Source organism: Typopeltis vanoorti, chromosome 5 (genome assembly GCF_054136105.1).
Source record: "Typopeltis vanoorti isolate ZY-2024b chromosome 5, IOZ_Tvanoo_1.0, whole genome shotgun sequence".
Classification (NCBI taxonomy): domain Eukaryota; kingdom Metazoa; phylum Arthropoda; class Arachnida; order Uropygi; family Thelyphonidae; genus Typopeltis; species Typopeltis vanoorti.
Window position 1 is genome coordinate 13,799,359 of NC_143553.1, and position 16,816 is coordinate 13,816,174.

Genomic DNA, 16,816 nt, shown 5'->3' on the forward strand with positions numbered 1-16,816 from the left:
TAACTTCTTACGGCTTCTAATCTAGAGATAAACTTCCTTGTAACTTCATTTACCTTTGTAAACAGATCTCTTGTTTGTTCTACCTGTAATGTTACTTTCTTTAATTTCCTTGCATCTGTTGTTTAGATGCTTTTCTTCATCTTTTCTAGTTTATCTCTAGAAATCTGCACTCAATTATCGAACCCTTTATTTGTTAACCTGCACTACTAACACTGTATAAATCCCAAATCCAGCTAAATGTGGAATACTACTTGCATGTGTGTGGTGACATACCCAAAGCCTCATTAGTGTGTTTGCCTCATTTGATGATATTCAGAAGATGGCATTAACTTCCTATGGGATTGAACTATTGACCTCCATCTCTCAGAGAATCACTCTAGATCCTTTCACAGACATTCAGTTTCTGCCTCTTCTACAAGTACTTTTATGGTCAATGACCTGGTCATTTGGTCTCTATCACTCTGCCATTTTCTTCCAAAATTGTAAGAAGAAGAATAGCTGCTGGTCAACATCCATTTACCATCTATCATTGTTTTCCTCCTCTCCCTTTCTCCTAAGAGTGAAGTCATCATCTTCAGAGATTTTAATGTACATACAAACTGGCTTTCTTTCCAAATGCACTGCTTCAGGAGATAAATAAATTATGGCATTCCCCCCTCCCCCCCCCCACACACACCAGTGATCTCACACAGATTCTGAGTGTTGATCATAAAATTGTTTATATATCTATTAGAATAAAGAGCATCTAACTACCCTCTAAAGACATTATTATTATTACAGTCATATACATGAGAAGAGATGGTGGGAAATACAACCCCCTCATCTTGTAATTGACCACATAAATATAAGATCCCTCCAAACAGCTACACAGCAGCCATCATAACGTGCAAACTGACAGACCACTATTTCACAGCATTGCAATTACACACTGAAAAAGAACCCTTAAAACTCACTGAGACTACAAAACAGTATAATAACATCCTAAACGAAACAATAGTATTTAATAAAATATATAACAAAGCATTAACAAAAATAAAAAAATGCTCCCAAACTAAACAGAATCCATGGATAACAGACAACATATTAATAGACATACAAAGAATAGATGCCCTATGGAAACAACTTAAGAAGTAGCCTAACAATACGGTTTTACAAGCTGAATACAAAAGAAAATGGAATCTCTTAACAACACATATTAGAACGCCAAAAAGAAACTATTACAGAAACAAACTAACAACAGCTCAGAATGACATAAAGAACCACTGCCTCAGAAATAATAAAAGACATCTTTGCTTGCGATCCCAAATTCCTCAAAGAGTTGGCAAACAACTTTAATCAGCAATTCGTGAACTCTGTCCATAAACTACAGGAAACAATTTCTCCTCACACAAAGAAACATTTTCCACTAGGTCCATGAGCAACCCAGTCAATGTGGTTCCCAACAGTAACAAAAGAACAACTATCACTTGTCATTCAACAAATTAACCCTAATAAAGGACTAGGGATAGACGGAATCAGACCAAAAGACATCAAGAAACGCTCAACCAACCTATGTCCAGTTATACCGAAACAGTTAAATAAAATCTTAGAAATGGGGCACATACCTGAAACACTAAAGACTGCATTAATTGCACTCATACACAAACATGGAAAAAGAAACAGTATAAATAATTACAGACCCATCACCACATTGTCTTTAATCAACCAAATCATGGAGCACATCGTGCACTGCAAACTCTCCTCATATGTTGAAAAATTCCAAATCATCCCCAAAACGCAATATGGCGTTCAAAAAAATAAAGGAACAGCAACACTCCTGGAAGATTTTGCATGCATTGGATAAAAACAGAGTAGTATTAGTCGTTTTCATTGACCTAACAAAAGCATTTGACACACTAATACACAAAACGTTGTTAACGAAACTAACACATATCGGAATCGGAGGTCATCTACTCCAGTGGTTTAAAGCATACGTGAAAAACAGGAAGCACATCACATGTATAGGATCAGCGTACAGCAAAGAAGTACCGGTAACCTGTGGAGTACCACAAGGAGCTGTTCTGTCTTCCATTCTATTTAACATATACATGCACGACATAAGTCATCTTCCCCTAATAAGTAAAATCTTCCAATATTAAGACGACACGGCCATAGTATAAATTCACAACAATGCAAATATAGCTTACACAAATATGCAACACGACATCAATCAAATCACTAACTGGTTAACCGAAAACGGCATATATATAAAACCCCCTGATAAACCCTGGAAAAACAAAGCTAATAACATTCAAAAAACCCCAAAACCCTACCCATAGAAACTAAATATCTCACTATCCGACATCCATCCTCCTATACACAAAGCACTGATCCTAAAACCACAACCATCACACAGGTGAAAACAACACGCTATCTCGAACTTCACTTCGATGCTGATCAAAGTTGGAATAGCCATATAAACTACCTACACAATAAATAAACTCAGGATAATAGCAAGCAAACTATATCACTTAAAAGACATTGCCTCGACTCACACAAAAATACTAATCTATAAAGCATTATGTGAAAACATTTTAAGATATGCATTCTGCACAGACTACAGACTTAACAGGTTACGATGGTTGCAATATAAAATGATAAAACTGATATTCTGTTTTGATTTACTGATATTCTGATATTCTCTAACCCACACTTATGCAGGCAGCATGGACAGAACACAAAATATTTAAGGTGAAACACTTATGCCACTACACAGTCATGTTAAAACATTACTTCAGCCCAACCTGTAGAGTAAATAGAACAACATATCAGATAACAAGACCACAGTCAACAAACTACATAACATAAGTACAACAATCACTACGGCAAAGCCATCTGAAATTCTGCGTATACCTGACATGATAAACAAACTGCCGCCCAAAGACAGAAACCTAGGGACCTACAGAGAGCTGAAACAGGCGCTATATAAATATTATAGCAAGAATGAAAATTAGAGAAATTCCTCTTTCTTTGTCTCTCTCTCTCTCTCACACACACCCAAAACCTATAACAAAACCCTCTCAAAAAACACCATTACAAGAATACAAACACACCATATCCAAATCCAACCCCACTTTCAAAAAAGTTAAACTGTGCAAAAGCAGTTGTAGTCTTCCAAGCACGTACCTACAAACAGTAAAATCAACACCTGGCTTGCGACCAGTATAGAAACAAAACCACGAAACCACTGACATCTATTATCTTCCTCAGATAAGCTCTGGAAAGCTTTGTGGAAGAAATCAGAAATGCCACCCAAAGAAACAAGTAGATATTATAATCAATTTAATAAAAAGTGAATCATTGTAAATTTAAATGAATAATTGTAAATATATATGTGAAAAAGATGTGAAACACATTGTTAGTATCATTATTTATGCAATTTAAATAAGATATTTTCCTAGCATTCTATACTGAAAAAAAAAGAAGAAAGAAAAATATATATATAGATCGATAGAAAGCAATCATCTAATCTATCCAGTGTAATTGAACTATAATTGATTGTAAACTATAACAAAAAGCATTATTACTACAAATAATACACGAAGCCTGTGTAGCTCAGTGGGTGTGGCGTTTGCACAGCGCTTGACCGCACAAAGGAAGACTTGATTTCAAGTCTAGTTGGCGATTAGAGGAAATTTTTCTAAGCCTTTTTTCGACCGGCTCCCGAGTTAGTCGATCTCTGGCACGGGCAAGTGGGTTTTTTCTCCTAGAAACTCGGGTTTTTTGTACCATAAACTCAAGATAATCGGCCGTAGAACTCACATTATTTCAGACATTAAATACGAGTGTTAGGGACCACGAGATGGCAGCACTTGTTGAGCCGTCACTCTTCACTGTGTGCCACTTAATTAGTGATAGCCTTGGGCCAGCACCTGACTGGAAACAAAATGAAGCACAAAAAGCCTATTTGCATCATTCCTTAACTTTTAAAAGTTCAATTTATCTCAGATTTAGATGACAGAAAGTTCCTACTAACTCATTTTACCTAATTTCACTACTATGTTATTTAGGCTGAGATCTAGGAGATGAGCAGACTGAGTATGGCAAAGTAATCCTCATAATGCTAAACTTTTCCTAAATAATTGGTACTTTATGATATGCTTCATTATTCTGCTGGAAGTGTATATTATCAAATGAAATAAACTGCAAGCATGATGAAATGCACCTGACTGGAAACAAAATGAAATCTCTGATTGGGTACCAGTGGAGATTGAACTGCCCACTCAGTCTCCAAAAGTTAGATAGGGCTAAAAACAGCCTCACCTACTCCCTGTATACACAGGAATAAAAAGGCTGATTTTTTTTTTTTTTTTTTGATAACACACGGATTTTTGTACTATATGACTTGTGCACCGTACAAAGTATGAGATAAATTGGAATCTGAATTGAACCACATGTGAAAAATTGTATGCAATTATATTAAATTGTATGTATATGTATATTATATGTATTATATAAATTGTATCTATCTATCCCAATGGCTTTAACAGGCCTTTAAGGCCCACAACCTTCCAAGCATGCTTGGATTTCGTAACCGAAATACGAGGATAGAATGGTCACTCCTATGCCTCAAGGTATTCTTGGCTGTATCCCTGTGTGTTCACGGGGCCGGTTTGTCTGCTTGCGGGATGAAAAACACCAGGTAAACTGGCGGAAAAAACCCTACTGCCCGCGCCCAAGACCGGCTAACTTGGCTATGGCTGAGGAAGATCCTTCAGCTCCTCACGTCTCCGACGGGAATCGAACCTAGGACACTCCTTCCCCAGGCATATGGTTGCGAAGCGCAAAGCCACTAGGCTAACCGCGCGGACATATAAATTGTATGTATATGTATATTATATGTATTATATAAATTGTAAACAAAAATATTCATTTACATCAGCTATTTATTTAAGATAACTAGTTGTGAACTGTTAAAAATATCAAGACATTCACTGTTTGTTTTTTTACATCTGATTCACACACGAATCAGATATAAAAATACATAACAGAAATGCCACATGACCTATAGCACATTAGTTCCATGTGTGGACAAAAGGAATAAAAGAAGGGAGGAATCTGTTCACATTTTGCTTGAACAGCTGAGGGTTGTAATCTTTGGGGAAGGCAGAGTGAGGGACTCTGTTCCAAAGGACAGCGGTAGATGGAATGAAAGAGGAGGCAGTGAAGTTGGTTCGGAGAGTTTCAAGATGGACTGTAAAAGGATGTTGGTTAGCAGTGACTCTTGTTTAATGATTTTAGAGGAGAGTGGAGGAATGATACTGGCCAATTCAGCAAAGCACTGTCCATGAAAGTATCTACAGATACTTTCATGGAAAGTGAAAGAAGCACAAGGCAGAAACTGAACATCTGTGAGAGAGGAACTGAAGTGGATATGTGAAAGAGGGATCATTAATTAGCCGGACTGCCCTCTTCTGAACAGAATCGAGCAACCTTAGAGAGGATTTTGGTGCACCACCCCAAATATGGGAGTAATACTTCGTGGCTGGGCAGATTTGGGCTTTGTATAGAGTTAGCAGCTGTGAATGTGTGAAGTAGTGTCTTGTGTGAAAAAGTACAACAAGTTTTCTGGCAGCTGCAGAAGTTATAGTTGAAATGTGGTTGTGCCAGGAATGATTAGAGGTGCAGGTCAGTCCAAAAAGAGAAATCTAATTGTGCTTGAACATCTCAATATTACTGAAGGTAAGGGGGAGGGATGTGAGCTCTTTCTTGCAAGAGATCAGACAGGACTGGGTTTGATGGCATTGAAGTTACAGGGTTGCCCCAGATCTGAGTTCAGGTCGCTACTCATGGTAGATCTTGAGGATTCTAATACTCGAGCACTACAAGGTTTGTTGAATGAAAAGGAGAAATGGAGTGTACTGTCATCAGCAAAGCCATGGATAGAATTGGAAGTCTCAGACTGCAGGTCATTTATGTACAAGAGGAAGACAGTGGATAAAAGAACAGAGCCCTGTGATACTCCTGCATTGGTGGGGAAATCTGAGGAGAGTAAACCGTCCACCATGACATGCAGTGAACAATCAGTAAGAAAATTGGCAATCCATTTGCAGAGTAAGGAAGGCAGACCATACGATGGCAGTTTGTTAAGTAGGCCTTTGTGCTAAACCAAATCGAATGCCTTTGAAAAGTTGAGTGCAACCACGTGAGTTTTTTCATGGATTGAGTCCAGGAGTGAGTGGTGAAAGCAAGAAGATCAGCTGTAGATCGCGAGTGGTGGAATCCATACTGTTGGTCACTGATTAGTTGGTTGTTGACCTGCTCCATAGATTTAGAGAGAACAGAAGTGAGAGCAATTGGATAGTAGTTCATTGGTTGACTTTTATCACTTTTCTTTGGGATGGGTAAGATATAGACCTGATTCTATGTTGTAGGATAGATGCTAGCTGAATAGGATAGACTGAAGAGGCGATACAGGATAGGTGTTACTTCTGGGCATGGCCCCCACAAGGGTAGGGCTGACAGGGCTCTAGCCTGGGGGCCCATCTTGTTGGGTCGGCCAGTTAAGTGAGACTAACAAAAGACAAAAAGAAACTTTATAAAATAAGAATGAGTATGTGCTGAGAGGGACTACTAGATTTTGCAATCGTTTCCAACCCATTATCCATCTTTTCAGACTTATGGTTATGCTTTTGAACTTCCCATTTGAAAGGATTTACTTTAGTTTTCGTTTTTCGTTCGCCCGTCTCGCTTTCTATGCACGCCGGCGTTTCAATGCCAATGCTGCCCCGATGTTACCAGCACACTACCCTACCGGTGTATGTACTACGGATGCTGAGAGAATTTTATTTTATTCATAAAGAGAAAGCTTCATTTGTTAGTTTTAGTTGGCTAAGTTGATCTCAAGAAACTGAAAATTTTCTACAAAATTCTTTATTTGTGAAGAATTTGTTTTATATGAATTAAAATTTTGCTAGTTAGTAAGTAAAAGAATATATAAAGCTTTTTTAGTTGTGATTTTTTTGTATGAAACAAACTTAATTTTTTTTTTCCAGATCATACAAATTTGAGATATTAAAAATATTTAAATAAATTGCTCTCAAGCAAGCAAAGACGTTCTAGTTAAAATAAATAAAATCCCAATATCTGATTCAAAGTACAAACATAAGTCCGGAGCTCAGAATAGGAAACTTAAATCCGAGAGAGAGAATCGAAAGCATCACGAGGTCGTCAACGAAATTTTTAAAATCTGAAAATGAAAATACATAGTTCCCAGTATTGATCATAGTGAAGGTGGTGATAATGTTTGTGACATTGAAACCCAAACAGAACATCAGTGTCAAATCGAAACTCATAAAGCAGTCGAAAGTCAAGCGAATGTTACATGTGAACCTCTTGCAACGGAAGAAAAGGCTGCAAGTGAAAAACCTGCAGGCGGAGTGACTATGGAAGAATATGATACAGTTGATGCTTCAGTTGCAGGCCCTGTTGAAAAATCTGATATAAAATATGATGACCGTAGTATTTGGCTTGGAGTAATTTCAAACAACATGCGGCAAGAGGCAGTACGAACTATCAGCTTCCAAGAATTCCAAAAGATTTATAAGGAATTGCCAAGAGATCTTAATGGTATGAAATTTCAAGATTTTTTGCTCTATATGAAAACGAAAGATGAAAGAACAGGAGAACATTTTCCAAGAGAATGGTTAACACTGTGTGTATCAAAAGAAAATCTTTATCTACCATGTCGTATTTATTGCGACTCTAATAACAAAAATTTAAGCAGTTTAGTCCAAGAAGGATTTTCGCCTAGAATGTTGCCTCTTCATGAAAATAGTGCCGAACACAGAAAACAATATCTGGCTTGGAAATCCCTTTTGCAGTCATTGAAAGGACATGGAATCAATAAAGACTTACAGCTACAAATTCAATATGAAACAAATAAGTGGAGAGCACTTCTGCAGTGGATTGTAGATGTAACGTTATTTTTTATCATCCAGAGGTTTAGCATTTCAAGAAGAGAACATGAAGATTGGAGATGTTCATAATGGGAATTTCTTAGGTATATTAGATATAGCCAAGAACGACTTAATCCCCTAGCAATTTTGTGCATCGAAAATGATTTGGCTAAGCTTTTGTGTTATCATTTAAACTAATTGATCCTAAACCCTGTAGTGCAATGTGTTGTCCTTAACCTGAGCGGCAGGTAGAGGGCCTGCCAAAAATCCTGGCCTGGGGGCCTGCTTCAGGACGTCCTGAAATTTTTTTAACACAAGAGGTGGGATACCATCAGGACCAGATGCCTTGTTTGTGTTCAGGATGTTATGGAGTCTTCAGATTTTTTTTTGTCAGAAGACTATGGGTTGACATGAAGGGAGCTGTTCTTGGTAGAGTGGAGGGAACTTTGCCCCAGTCTCAATGCAAGAATTGGAAGAGAAAAGTGAAGCCAGTAAGTTGGCCTTGTCATTAGGTGAAGTAACTACAGTACCATCTGGATGTGAGAGTGGTAGAAACCTGGGTGGGCAGAAGTTGCATCAAATGGCCTTGGCAAGGGACCAGAAGGAGCGACTGCCATTTGGGCAGAAGGCAAGTTTGCAGCATTTGGCCTTTTCAAAGTCTGACTTGGACTTGGTGATTTCTTTTACAACTGCTGTGAACTGCAGTGCGGGAAGAGAAGGCAGCTGGAGTTTTGGTCTTGAGCCATTCGTGGTAAACGGAGTTTTTTTTTTTTTTTTTACAGCATTAGCACACTTTTTTGAGACCCAAAGCTTGGATGGCGGCTGAGAGTGTGGATTGGAATAAGGGATTAAAGCCTTCATTTCTGTGAGGATGATTTCTGTTATTAGGTCTGAGCAGGTGTTTTGATCAGAAGAACTGAAGCAGTAGTTGGACCATGGGAAGGAGGAATAGAAGTCACAGAGGTCCTCCCAGTTGGCACCCTTGTAGTGCCAAAGGATACAAGACTGTGAACTGGTGGGTGAAGGTAGTTCTGTGACACTTGTATGAAGTTGTGGTCTGATTTTCCAAGAGTATAACCAACAACCGTTGCATACCTGGAAAGGGAGCTTGTTAGGAAGAGGTCAAGAGTGTTGACAAATTGAAGGAAGGTGTCAGAAATTCTGGTCAGAAGATCGATGATCTCAGATAGGTCATTGCTGATGGTGAACACCTCAGCATCCCTGCCTGCTTGATCAGAGGAACTGGAGAAGAGGAATCAATGTGAGTTATGAACATTGCAGTACCCAGGAAGAATGACCTCACAAATGGGGTATTTTGACTGCAGAAAGTCGACCGTTAGAGAGAGAGAGATAGTTGAAGAGGTCAGAGTAGTTGATGGAGAGTGACAGAGGGAGCATATAAGAAGGGCAGGTGCTTTGGTAGAGAAATTTGAGCCAAAATAGATCAAACAGTGAGGTTTCAAGGGTTTGCAGTCTCTGGCATGGTATGTCAATTCTGATGAATACACAAGTGATTCCCTTGTGATGAAAAGAGGTGTGTAATGTGTAGTTTGTGCAGTTGAGGTGGGTAGTGGCTGTTAAAGTTATTTGGGGTTCTGGTATGAATAGTGTTCTGATTTAGATTACTGTAGATGGTGGTGCACATTGTTTATATTGCTGTTTAAGCCACAAATGTTGGTGAAGTGGATGTGGAAACTTTTTTTTTTTTTGGTGAGAATTTATGTTGGTGAGTTTTTTTATTGTATTTATGTTGTTTTTTTATGATTCTTTTGGCTGGATTTTTGATGTTTTTTATGGTTGAATTTTTTTGTTGTGTTTTATGAGTTTTTTTAGCTATTTTTTGTGGGAAAATTTTTGTGATCGACAGTTAAATCGCATTTCTTTGGGTTGTGGCCCACTGTATTTGATGAGGAAGAGATAAAGAGAAACTGGGGCATGTAGTGAGAGGTGACAGACTTGCAAACACGCTCACACAGACGGAACTCAATCTCCTGTCCAGACGTGGCCTCGACAGTTCTAACTGCAGCGACAGTATCTAGTCTCCCTCCAGTCATGAACTGGCAAAATAAGTGGCTGCAGGTTTTGATGCTGGCCAATCAGGAAGCCTCCAGATTTGTTACTAACTGGTTTGGTCCTGTGTACAATTCTTTTCATTCACATTGAATCCTTCAATCTCTCTCTCTTGTTCCTCAAGGAATAAAACTGGCTTTACAAGGAAGAAACATCCCAATAAAGTGACCATTTAACATCATCTGAACTACTCACCTGACTACCATTCTCCATCCAGCAATGTCATTTGTGCGCAACAATTTCTTCTCCTCCTCCCACTGACCAGAAGGCAAAAGAACTCCTTGGGGATTCTTCATGGATCACAGAACTAGACTTCTTTCATATTCTAATTTTTTTCTGCTCACAGCATTAATCATCTTCCCAGCTTGAAATTTATCTTACTCATACAATTGTTCTCTATTTCTCCCTTTATACATCTTTCATAACCTGTTAACCTACATTTCCTGTTTGATTTCTCTGGCCACCCATTTTCCTCCAAATCATTTTTTTTTTTTACCTCAAAGTATTTTTAATTAGCTCCTGTGATTACTGATTTTTTTCTCGAATACTTGAAATCAGTACCATGACTCCAAGGTTGATGATAATACACAATCTGAATACCATATGAGTTTTTCTTAACTATTTACTTTTTTTTTATCTGAACCAAACTTTCCTCAGTTTAGGTATGCATATGCAAGTTACCTTATCATAATCAATATCAACCTTCATGGTCCAATGCCCATTGATGTGGGAAGCAATTTTCATTATTTTTCTTTTCTGTCCATAGCCAGGTGGCAACTCTTATCACACTACTCTTTATACACCCTCTCTTCAAAAAAGAAACCAAACTTTTGATAGAAAAAAACAGGCCAATTATAATTATTCAAATCATTTATTTCAATCAATATACTCTCCCACAGCTTCGATACAGCGTTTAGCATGGTCAATTAATTTGTTAAACGAGTTTTTTATATCGGTTTTTGGGATACTGTTGAGGGTCATGGTTACTGCCGCTTGAACATTTTCAATGGTGTCATATCCCTTTCCTTTCATTGGCAAATGAAGTCGGGGGGAGAGAAAAAAGTCACAGGGTGCTAAATCAGGTGAATATAGCGAGTGATCCAACACACAAACTTGGTTTTTGCTCAAAAATTGTCTCACAATGTTCGAACAATTACATGGTGCATTCATCATGAAGGTTGTTTTCTTGATCATAAATTAGTAAATAATAATATTTGGTTAACCGATCAAGTGTTGATCAATATCTTATTAATTAACTGGACCAACTAGTTTCGCCACACTTATCTGTTGGCTTCTTCAGGGCACTTACATATAGGTTTAAACACTCTCACAATTATGCGTAACTGCAAAACTGACAAGAATAAAAACTGACTAGAATAATTACAAATGAAATAGTATCGAACGTGAGTGAAACACGTATCGCGTGTACAAGATCAGCTAGCTGTTGCTGAGGAACCTTCTGTAGGAAACTTCGAGAAGCCTCGAAATCAGGCAAAAGGAGCACATTGGCTATGTCAAAAACAACAGACAGGACATTTCTGGGCTATCGTCTCATTTCTACACAACTAACCATGTCATCGAGTGGGACAAAAGCTGTTCCCCCTACTTAGAGGAAGATTACCATTCAAGAATGTTCAAAGAAGCAGCCACAGTCGCCCGTTCTACTGTGAACCTTAACAGAAATCAAGGCCTAATACTGCCAGAGATATGGAAAACCCTAATCAGAGCCTTAAAAACGGAAGAAATGAACTTTAATACAAACTACAGAAGGTTCCTCAGCAACAGCTAGCTGATCTTGTACACGCGATACGTGTTTCACTCACGTTCGATACTATTTCATTTGTAATTATTCTAGTCAGTTTTTATTCTTGTCAGTTTTGCAGTTACGCATAATTGTGAGAGTGTTTAAACCTATATGTAAGTGCCCTGAAGAAGCCAACAGATAAGTGTGGCGAAACTAGTTGGTCCAGTTAATTAATAAAATATTGATCAACACTTGATCGGTTAACCAAATATTATTATTTACTAGATGGTGCATTATCGTGCAAAAGTGACCAGCTGCCTGCATCACGATATTCATGTCGTACGCGACGAATTCTCGCTATCAATCACTTCAAAACTTCAAGATAAATCTCACCATTGACTGTTTAGCCAGGTGAAATGAATTCTTTGTGGATAATGCCCTTGGAATCGTAGAAACAAATCAGCATTGTCTTTACTTTGGACTTCTCCAAGCGACTTTTTTTCGGATGCCCCTCTTCTGGTGGTCACTCAGCATTCTGGTCCTTTTTTCAGGCTCAAAACACCATTTCCTCACCAGTTACAATCGTTTCAAGGAAGTTTGAGTCCTTACGAGCGGTTTTAATGCGGTCCTTGCAGTGTTCACTTCAATACATTTTTTGGTCGTTGGTCAACTTGTGGGAAACAAATCGCGAATTCAATTTAAGAAGGCCCAAACTCTCGGTCAAAATGTTGTGCACAGTTGATTTTGGAATCCACAAATCATCTTCAATCAATCTCATGAACGACTTCGGGTTTTCTTTGATAAAATCACGCACTTTTTGGATGTTAACTTCGCTCAGTCCAGTTTTTGGAAGGTCCGGCTTTTTGTCCTCCTCAAGCGTCTCACGACCACTTCGAAATCGCTTAAACCACTTGTAAACTTGAGTATGGGATAAGCATTCATCACCGTATGCTTTTTGAAACATTTGATGCATTTTGGTAAAACTTTTACCAAGTTTAACACAAAAGTCAATTGCAGCTCTCTGTTTGAAACTAATTTTCCAACTGTTCGTCAAAACACACTGTCACTCTTGGCACTATAACTCGGCTTCTAATGAAACAAATGTCATAAAGAGTTGAAACAACACTAATGAAGGTTCCCGCTTTCGACAACAAAAAATACAACAGGTGGCATCACTGGTTTCATCTATTTTTGAAAAGTTCGGTTTCTTTTTGGACAGAGGGTGTATCTATCCACTTGGCCATCCTCTTCTATTTAGGCTATCCATTCTGCTGAACATCATGTTTGGATGTGTCTGCTGCCACCTATCAAGTTCCTCTAATTTTTTAAAAACTTGAGTAATAATAATCTTATTATAAACATCAGTATATGTGCAGTTTTAATATACAAGAGACACTAAATAATTTTATTATATTGTTGATTTCACTGAAAAAAAAATTGAAATTACTCACTGTTAACAGAAGGCTGGCAGGTCCAGAAGAGTCTAACGTATCCAGGCAAATAGCCTGATAATCATATATGTGAACCCTACATATAGAAGACAGTTATGTATGCATCTAAATGTTCAATATATATCTGATTCATAATAAGTATATAACATCTTTCTCTTAACAAGTTAGGCTCAATGGTCTTTCACAGACAAGTAATGGTATCCAGAAAATTCACTGAAAACAATTCATCGAAAGGCAGTTTATCAAATAACAATTTATGAAAGGCAAGTTAATGGAATAAATAATTAATCAAGAAACAGTTAATCGAATAACAGTTAATCGAAAAAACAATTAATTGAAAGGCAATTTGTTGAAAACCAACAAATCATCGAATGAACAGTTTGCTGAAAAATGAATTATCAGGAACGTGAAGTCAGGGCCGACTCTACCGACGGTGCAAGATGTGCATTTGCACAGGGCGGCAAAGTTGGCATATACTATACGAAAAACAAGGGAGAAGGGGCGGCAAAATATGCTACTGCACGAGGCGACTAAAAGAAAAATAAGAAGGGGCGGCAAAATATGCTACTGCACGGGGCGACTATACAAAAAATAAGAAGGGGCGGCAAAATATGCTACTGCACGGGGTGTCAAAATTCCTAGCGGCGGCCCTGTGTAAAGTGTAGTATATTTATCAAATGAAAAATTGTTAAGAAAGCGAGTGATTTGAAAACCGTAATGAATGGTAAAAAGAACGAAAGGTGGTGGAAGGAAACAAAATTGAGAAAATGAAAGAAATAGGAAATAGCGTGACGAACGGATCGAAAGTGGGAAAAATGGAAAGAATGAATGAAAGCGAAAATTGGACGCATGGACGGAAAGTACAGAAACTCAAAAGATTGAATGAGAGTGGAAGTGAGAGTCAAGAGTTCGAAAACTAAAAAGATTGAATGATAGAGAGAATGTGACGCAGATTCGAAAGTTGAATTGGGTTGGATGAGACAAAAGATGAAATGGATGCAGAGTGAAATTACGAAATTTCAGGTGAAAATGATTAAAACAAATCAAGTAGGTACGAAAGAGTTAACAAAACAAATGTGAGTGACGTTGTATGGTGACTCCATTATTAAAGGTGTGCTGGATGAGAGGATGCACAAGGTACGTTTTCCAGGCAATAAAATGAGTAGAGTCAATGAGGCATTGGATATGAGGAGAGACAACGCCGGCCCGAACAACTTTTTGAGTGTGTGCAAGATTGTTTTTTCCACCATTCGGTTTCAGATTTATATTATTTATTAATATATCACATTTTTTATATAAAAATATTAAATTTATAAATAAAAATTTCTGATTAATTTTGTTTCTTAAACAAAACTATCTATTTATAAGAGAATCAAATTTTCTCAATGTAATTGGATCTAAATGTTTCTGTCCCAGGGATTATCAAAATAAAAATAATTATTTGGAGTTTATATAATTAGAATAAAATATAATTATCTTTATAAATATGTATATATAAATTTAATAATTTTGAAATATATGATATATCCAGTTTAATTATTGTTATTTTTTTAAATTTTTTCTGCCTACAGTATAATTGTAAAATAAACACTTTGTAAGTTTTCTGCCCTTTACTTTTCCGCCTGTGGCATTTGCCCCTACTTCGAGCCGGGCCTGAGGAGGGAGCGAGCAAAGGAGTTGATGGTTTTAATCGGCTTCAATGATTTGACAGAGGACAAAGAGGAAGTCAGAATGGATGTCAGGAGGCTGCTTTTTGAGTGGTTATGGTGTGAGTTGCTTGGAGAGACTGCTGCTGAAAGGTAGAGAAGTGAGTAGAGTGAGAGAGAATGAATCAGATCAAGCAGGAAGTGATGTGGAAGAGCAGGAGAGGAAGACAGGAGAGATTGAAGAGGTGGTTATGAATGAAGAAGTGAGTTGTATGAGTATCGAATATGAGAGAATGGGTGTGCAAGATGAATAGGGAAATGGAGAGGCTCAGGCAGACAGAGGTACACAGCATGAGAAAGGTGAATGCGCCAGGAGGATGTGAAAGCATGTGAAGACAGGAAAGGAATAGGATGACCTGGGATCAAGAGGAAACAGTTGGAATTGAAGAGGGTTATAAAATGAATAAGCAGAAAGGGAAATGGCCCCAGTCGAGCATGGAGAGATCACATCGAATGAATGGTGTCAGTGGAACTAGCTGTGAATCCAGGAATGAGCTGTTGTGTTTGTATACCAATGCTAGAAGTTTAAGAAACAAGGCAGATGAAATGGTTGCACCGATTGCATCTGTTCACCCAAAAATTGCTGGAATAAGTGAGACATGGTTAGATTTGGACGACATCCTGACAGGAATAGAGATGGAAGGATATAATGTGTTTCGTGAGGATAGAAGGGGTAAAAAGAGAGGGGGAATGCTATTGATGATAGAGAAAGAGTTATGTCCATACAAAGCAGAGATGCAAGACGGAAATAGTGCCAGTGGTTTTGAGGCAGTATGGTGTGAGATAGAGGTGAATGGAATGAAATACCTCGTTGGATGATGTTATAGACCAGGAAATGTGGATAGTAGTGACTATGCAATGTATAATCATATTAGCCAAGCAAATAAGAAAAGAGTGATCATAATTGGCTATTTTAATTATGGCAATATAGACTGTTATGATGAGATAGCAACTGGAAGTAAAAAAATTAGTATCTTGAGTTTTTGAGGAATAACTCCCTCAGACAGTATGTAACAGAGGGCACATGAGGATTGAGGGTCTTGGAATTCGTCATCTCATCAGAGAATGTAATTATAATTGAAGAGTCAAAATCACCCACCAATTGGTGAGAGTGACCATGAGGTGATTACCTGGATGGTTGCCAGCAGTGTGAGGACCTCTGTAAGAAAATGGTATAAGTGGAATAACAAGGGGGATGATTATGAAGAGTTTGCAGGTGTAGCATGGAATGAGGAGTTAACTGGAAAAAAGATCAATGCAGTTTGAGGGATTTTCAAAAACTATCTAGTAGATGCAATGTCTAAGTGTATTCCAAGGGTGAGAAGGTTAAATAAGGTAGGTGTGGGATGGATGAATAAAGAGATTAAGCATGTGATATAGAGAAAGAGGGCATTGTGGAGGCAGCATAAGAGAAGTGGAAATAACCAATTCCATGAGGTCTACAAAGACCAGGCAAGGAGGGTGACTTGGTTGGTGAGGATAGCTACAGAAAGGTATGAACAGCAGTTAGCTAATGAAGCCAAAAAAAATTCTAAGGAGTTCTTTCAATATGTAACCAGCAAAAGAAAAAATGATTATGGAAGGATGACACTGATAGGAGCAAATGGTATAAAGACAGCTGTTGCAGAATGTGTGGTGGAGATACTTAATGAGCAATTCATAAAGGTCTTTCAATCTTGTGAATGTGACTTCATGGAGAGATTGAGAGCAGTAGATGATGGAGAGTAGAAACTGACTGGAAGTGAGCAAGAGGTGTATGGAGAGTTAAGTAAACTAGATGTTAATAAGGCTGTGGGACTTGATAATATATCCCAACGTATTCTGAAGGAATGTGCCAAAGAGTTGACACCTGTCTTGACATATTTTTTTAATATGAGTCTTGCACTTGGTCAAGTTCCTAAAGAGTGG

The 16,816-nt window shown here is 38.0% G+C and overlaps 1 protein-coding gene across 4 annotated transcripts in view; it reads right to left on the reverse strand.

Moving 5' to 3' along the window:
• Positions 1 to 16,816, reverse strand: part of LOC150106232 (voltage-dependent calcium channel subunit alpha-2/delta-3-like) — a 2,133,114-nt gene that overhangs the window by 349,746 nt on the left and 1,766,552 nt on the right. For all 4 annotated transcript variants that reach the window (XM_090393048.1, XM_090393049.1, XM_090393047.1 and 1 more), the window contains one exon: positions 13,203 to 13,278. In XM_090393048.1, the coding sequence (XP_090249174.1) occupies positions 13,203 to 13,278 (76 nt within the window). The remainder of the gene's footprint in view (positions 1 to 13,202; positions 13,279 to 16,816) is intronic.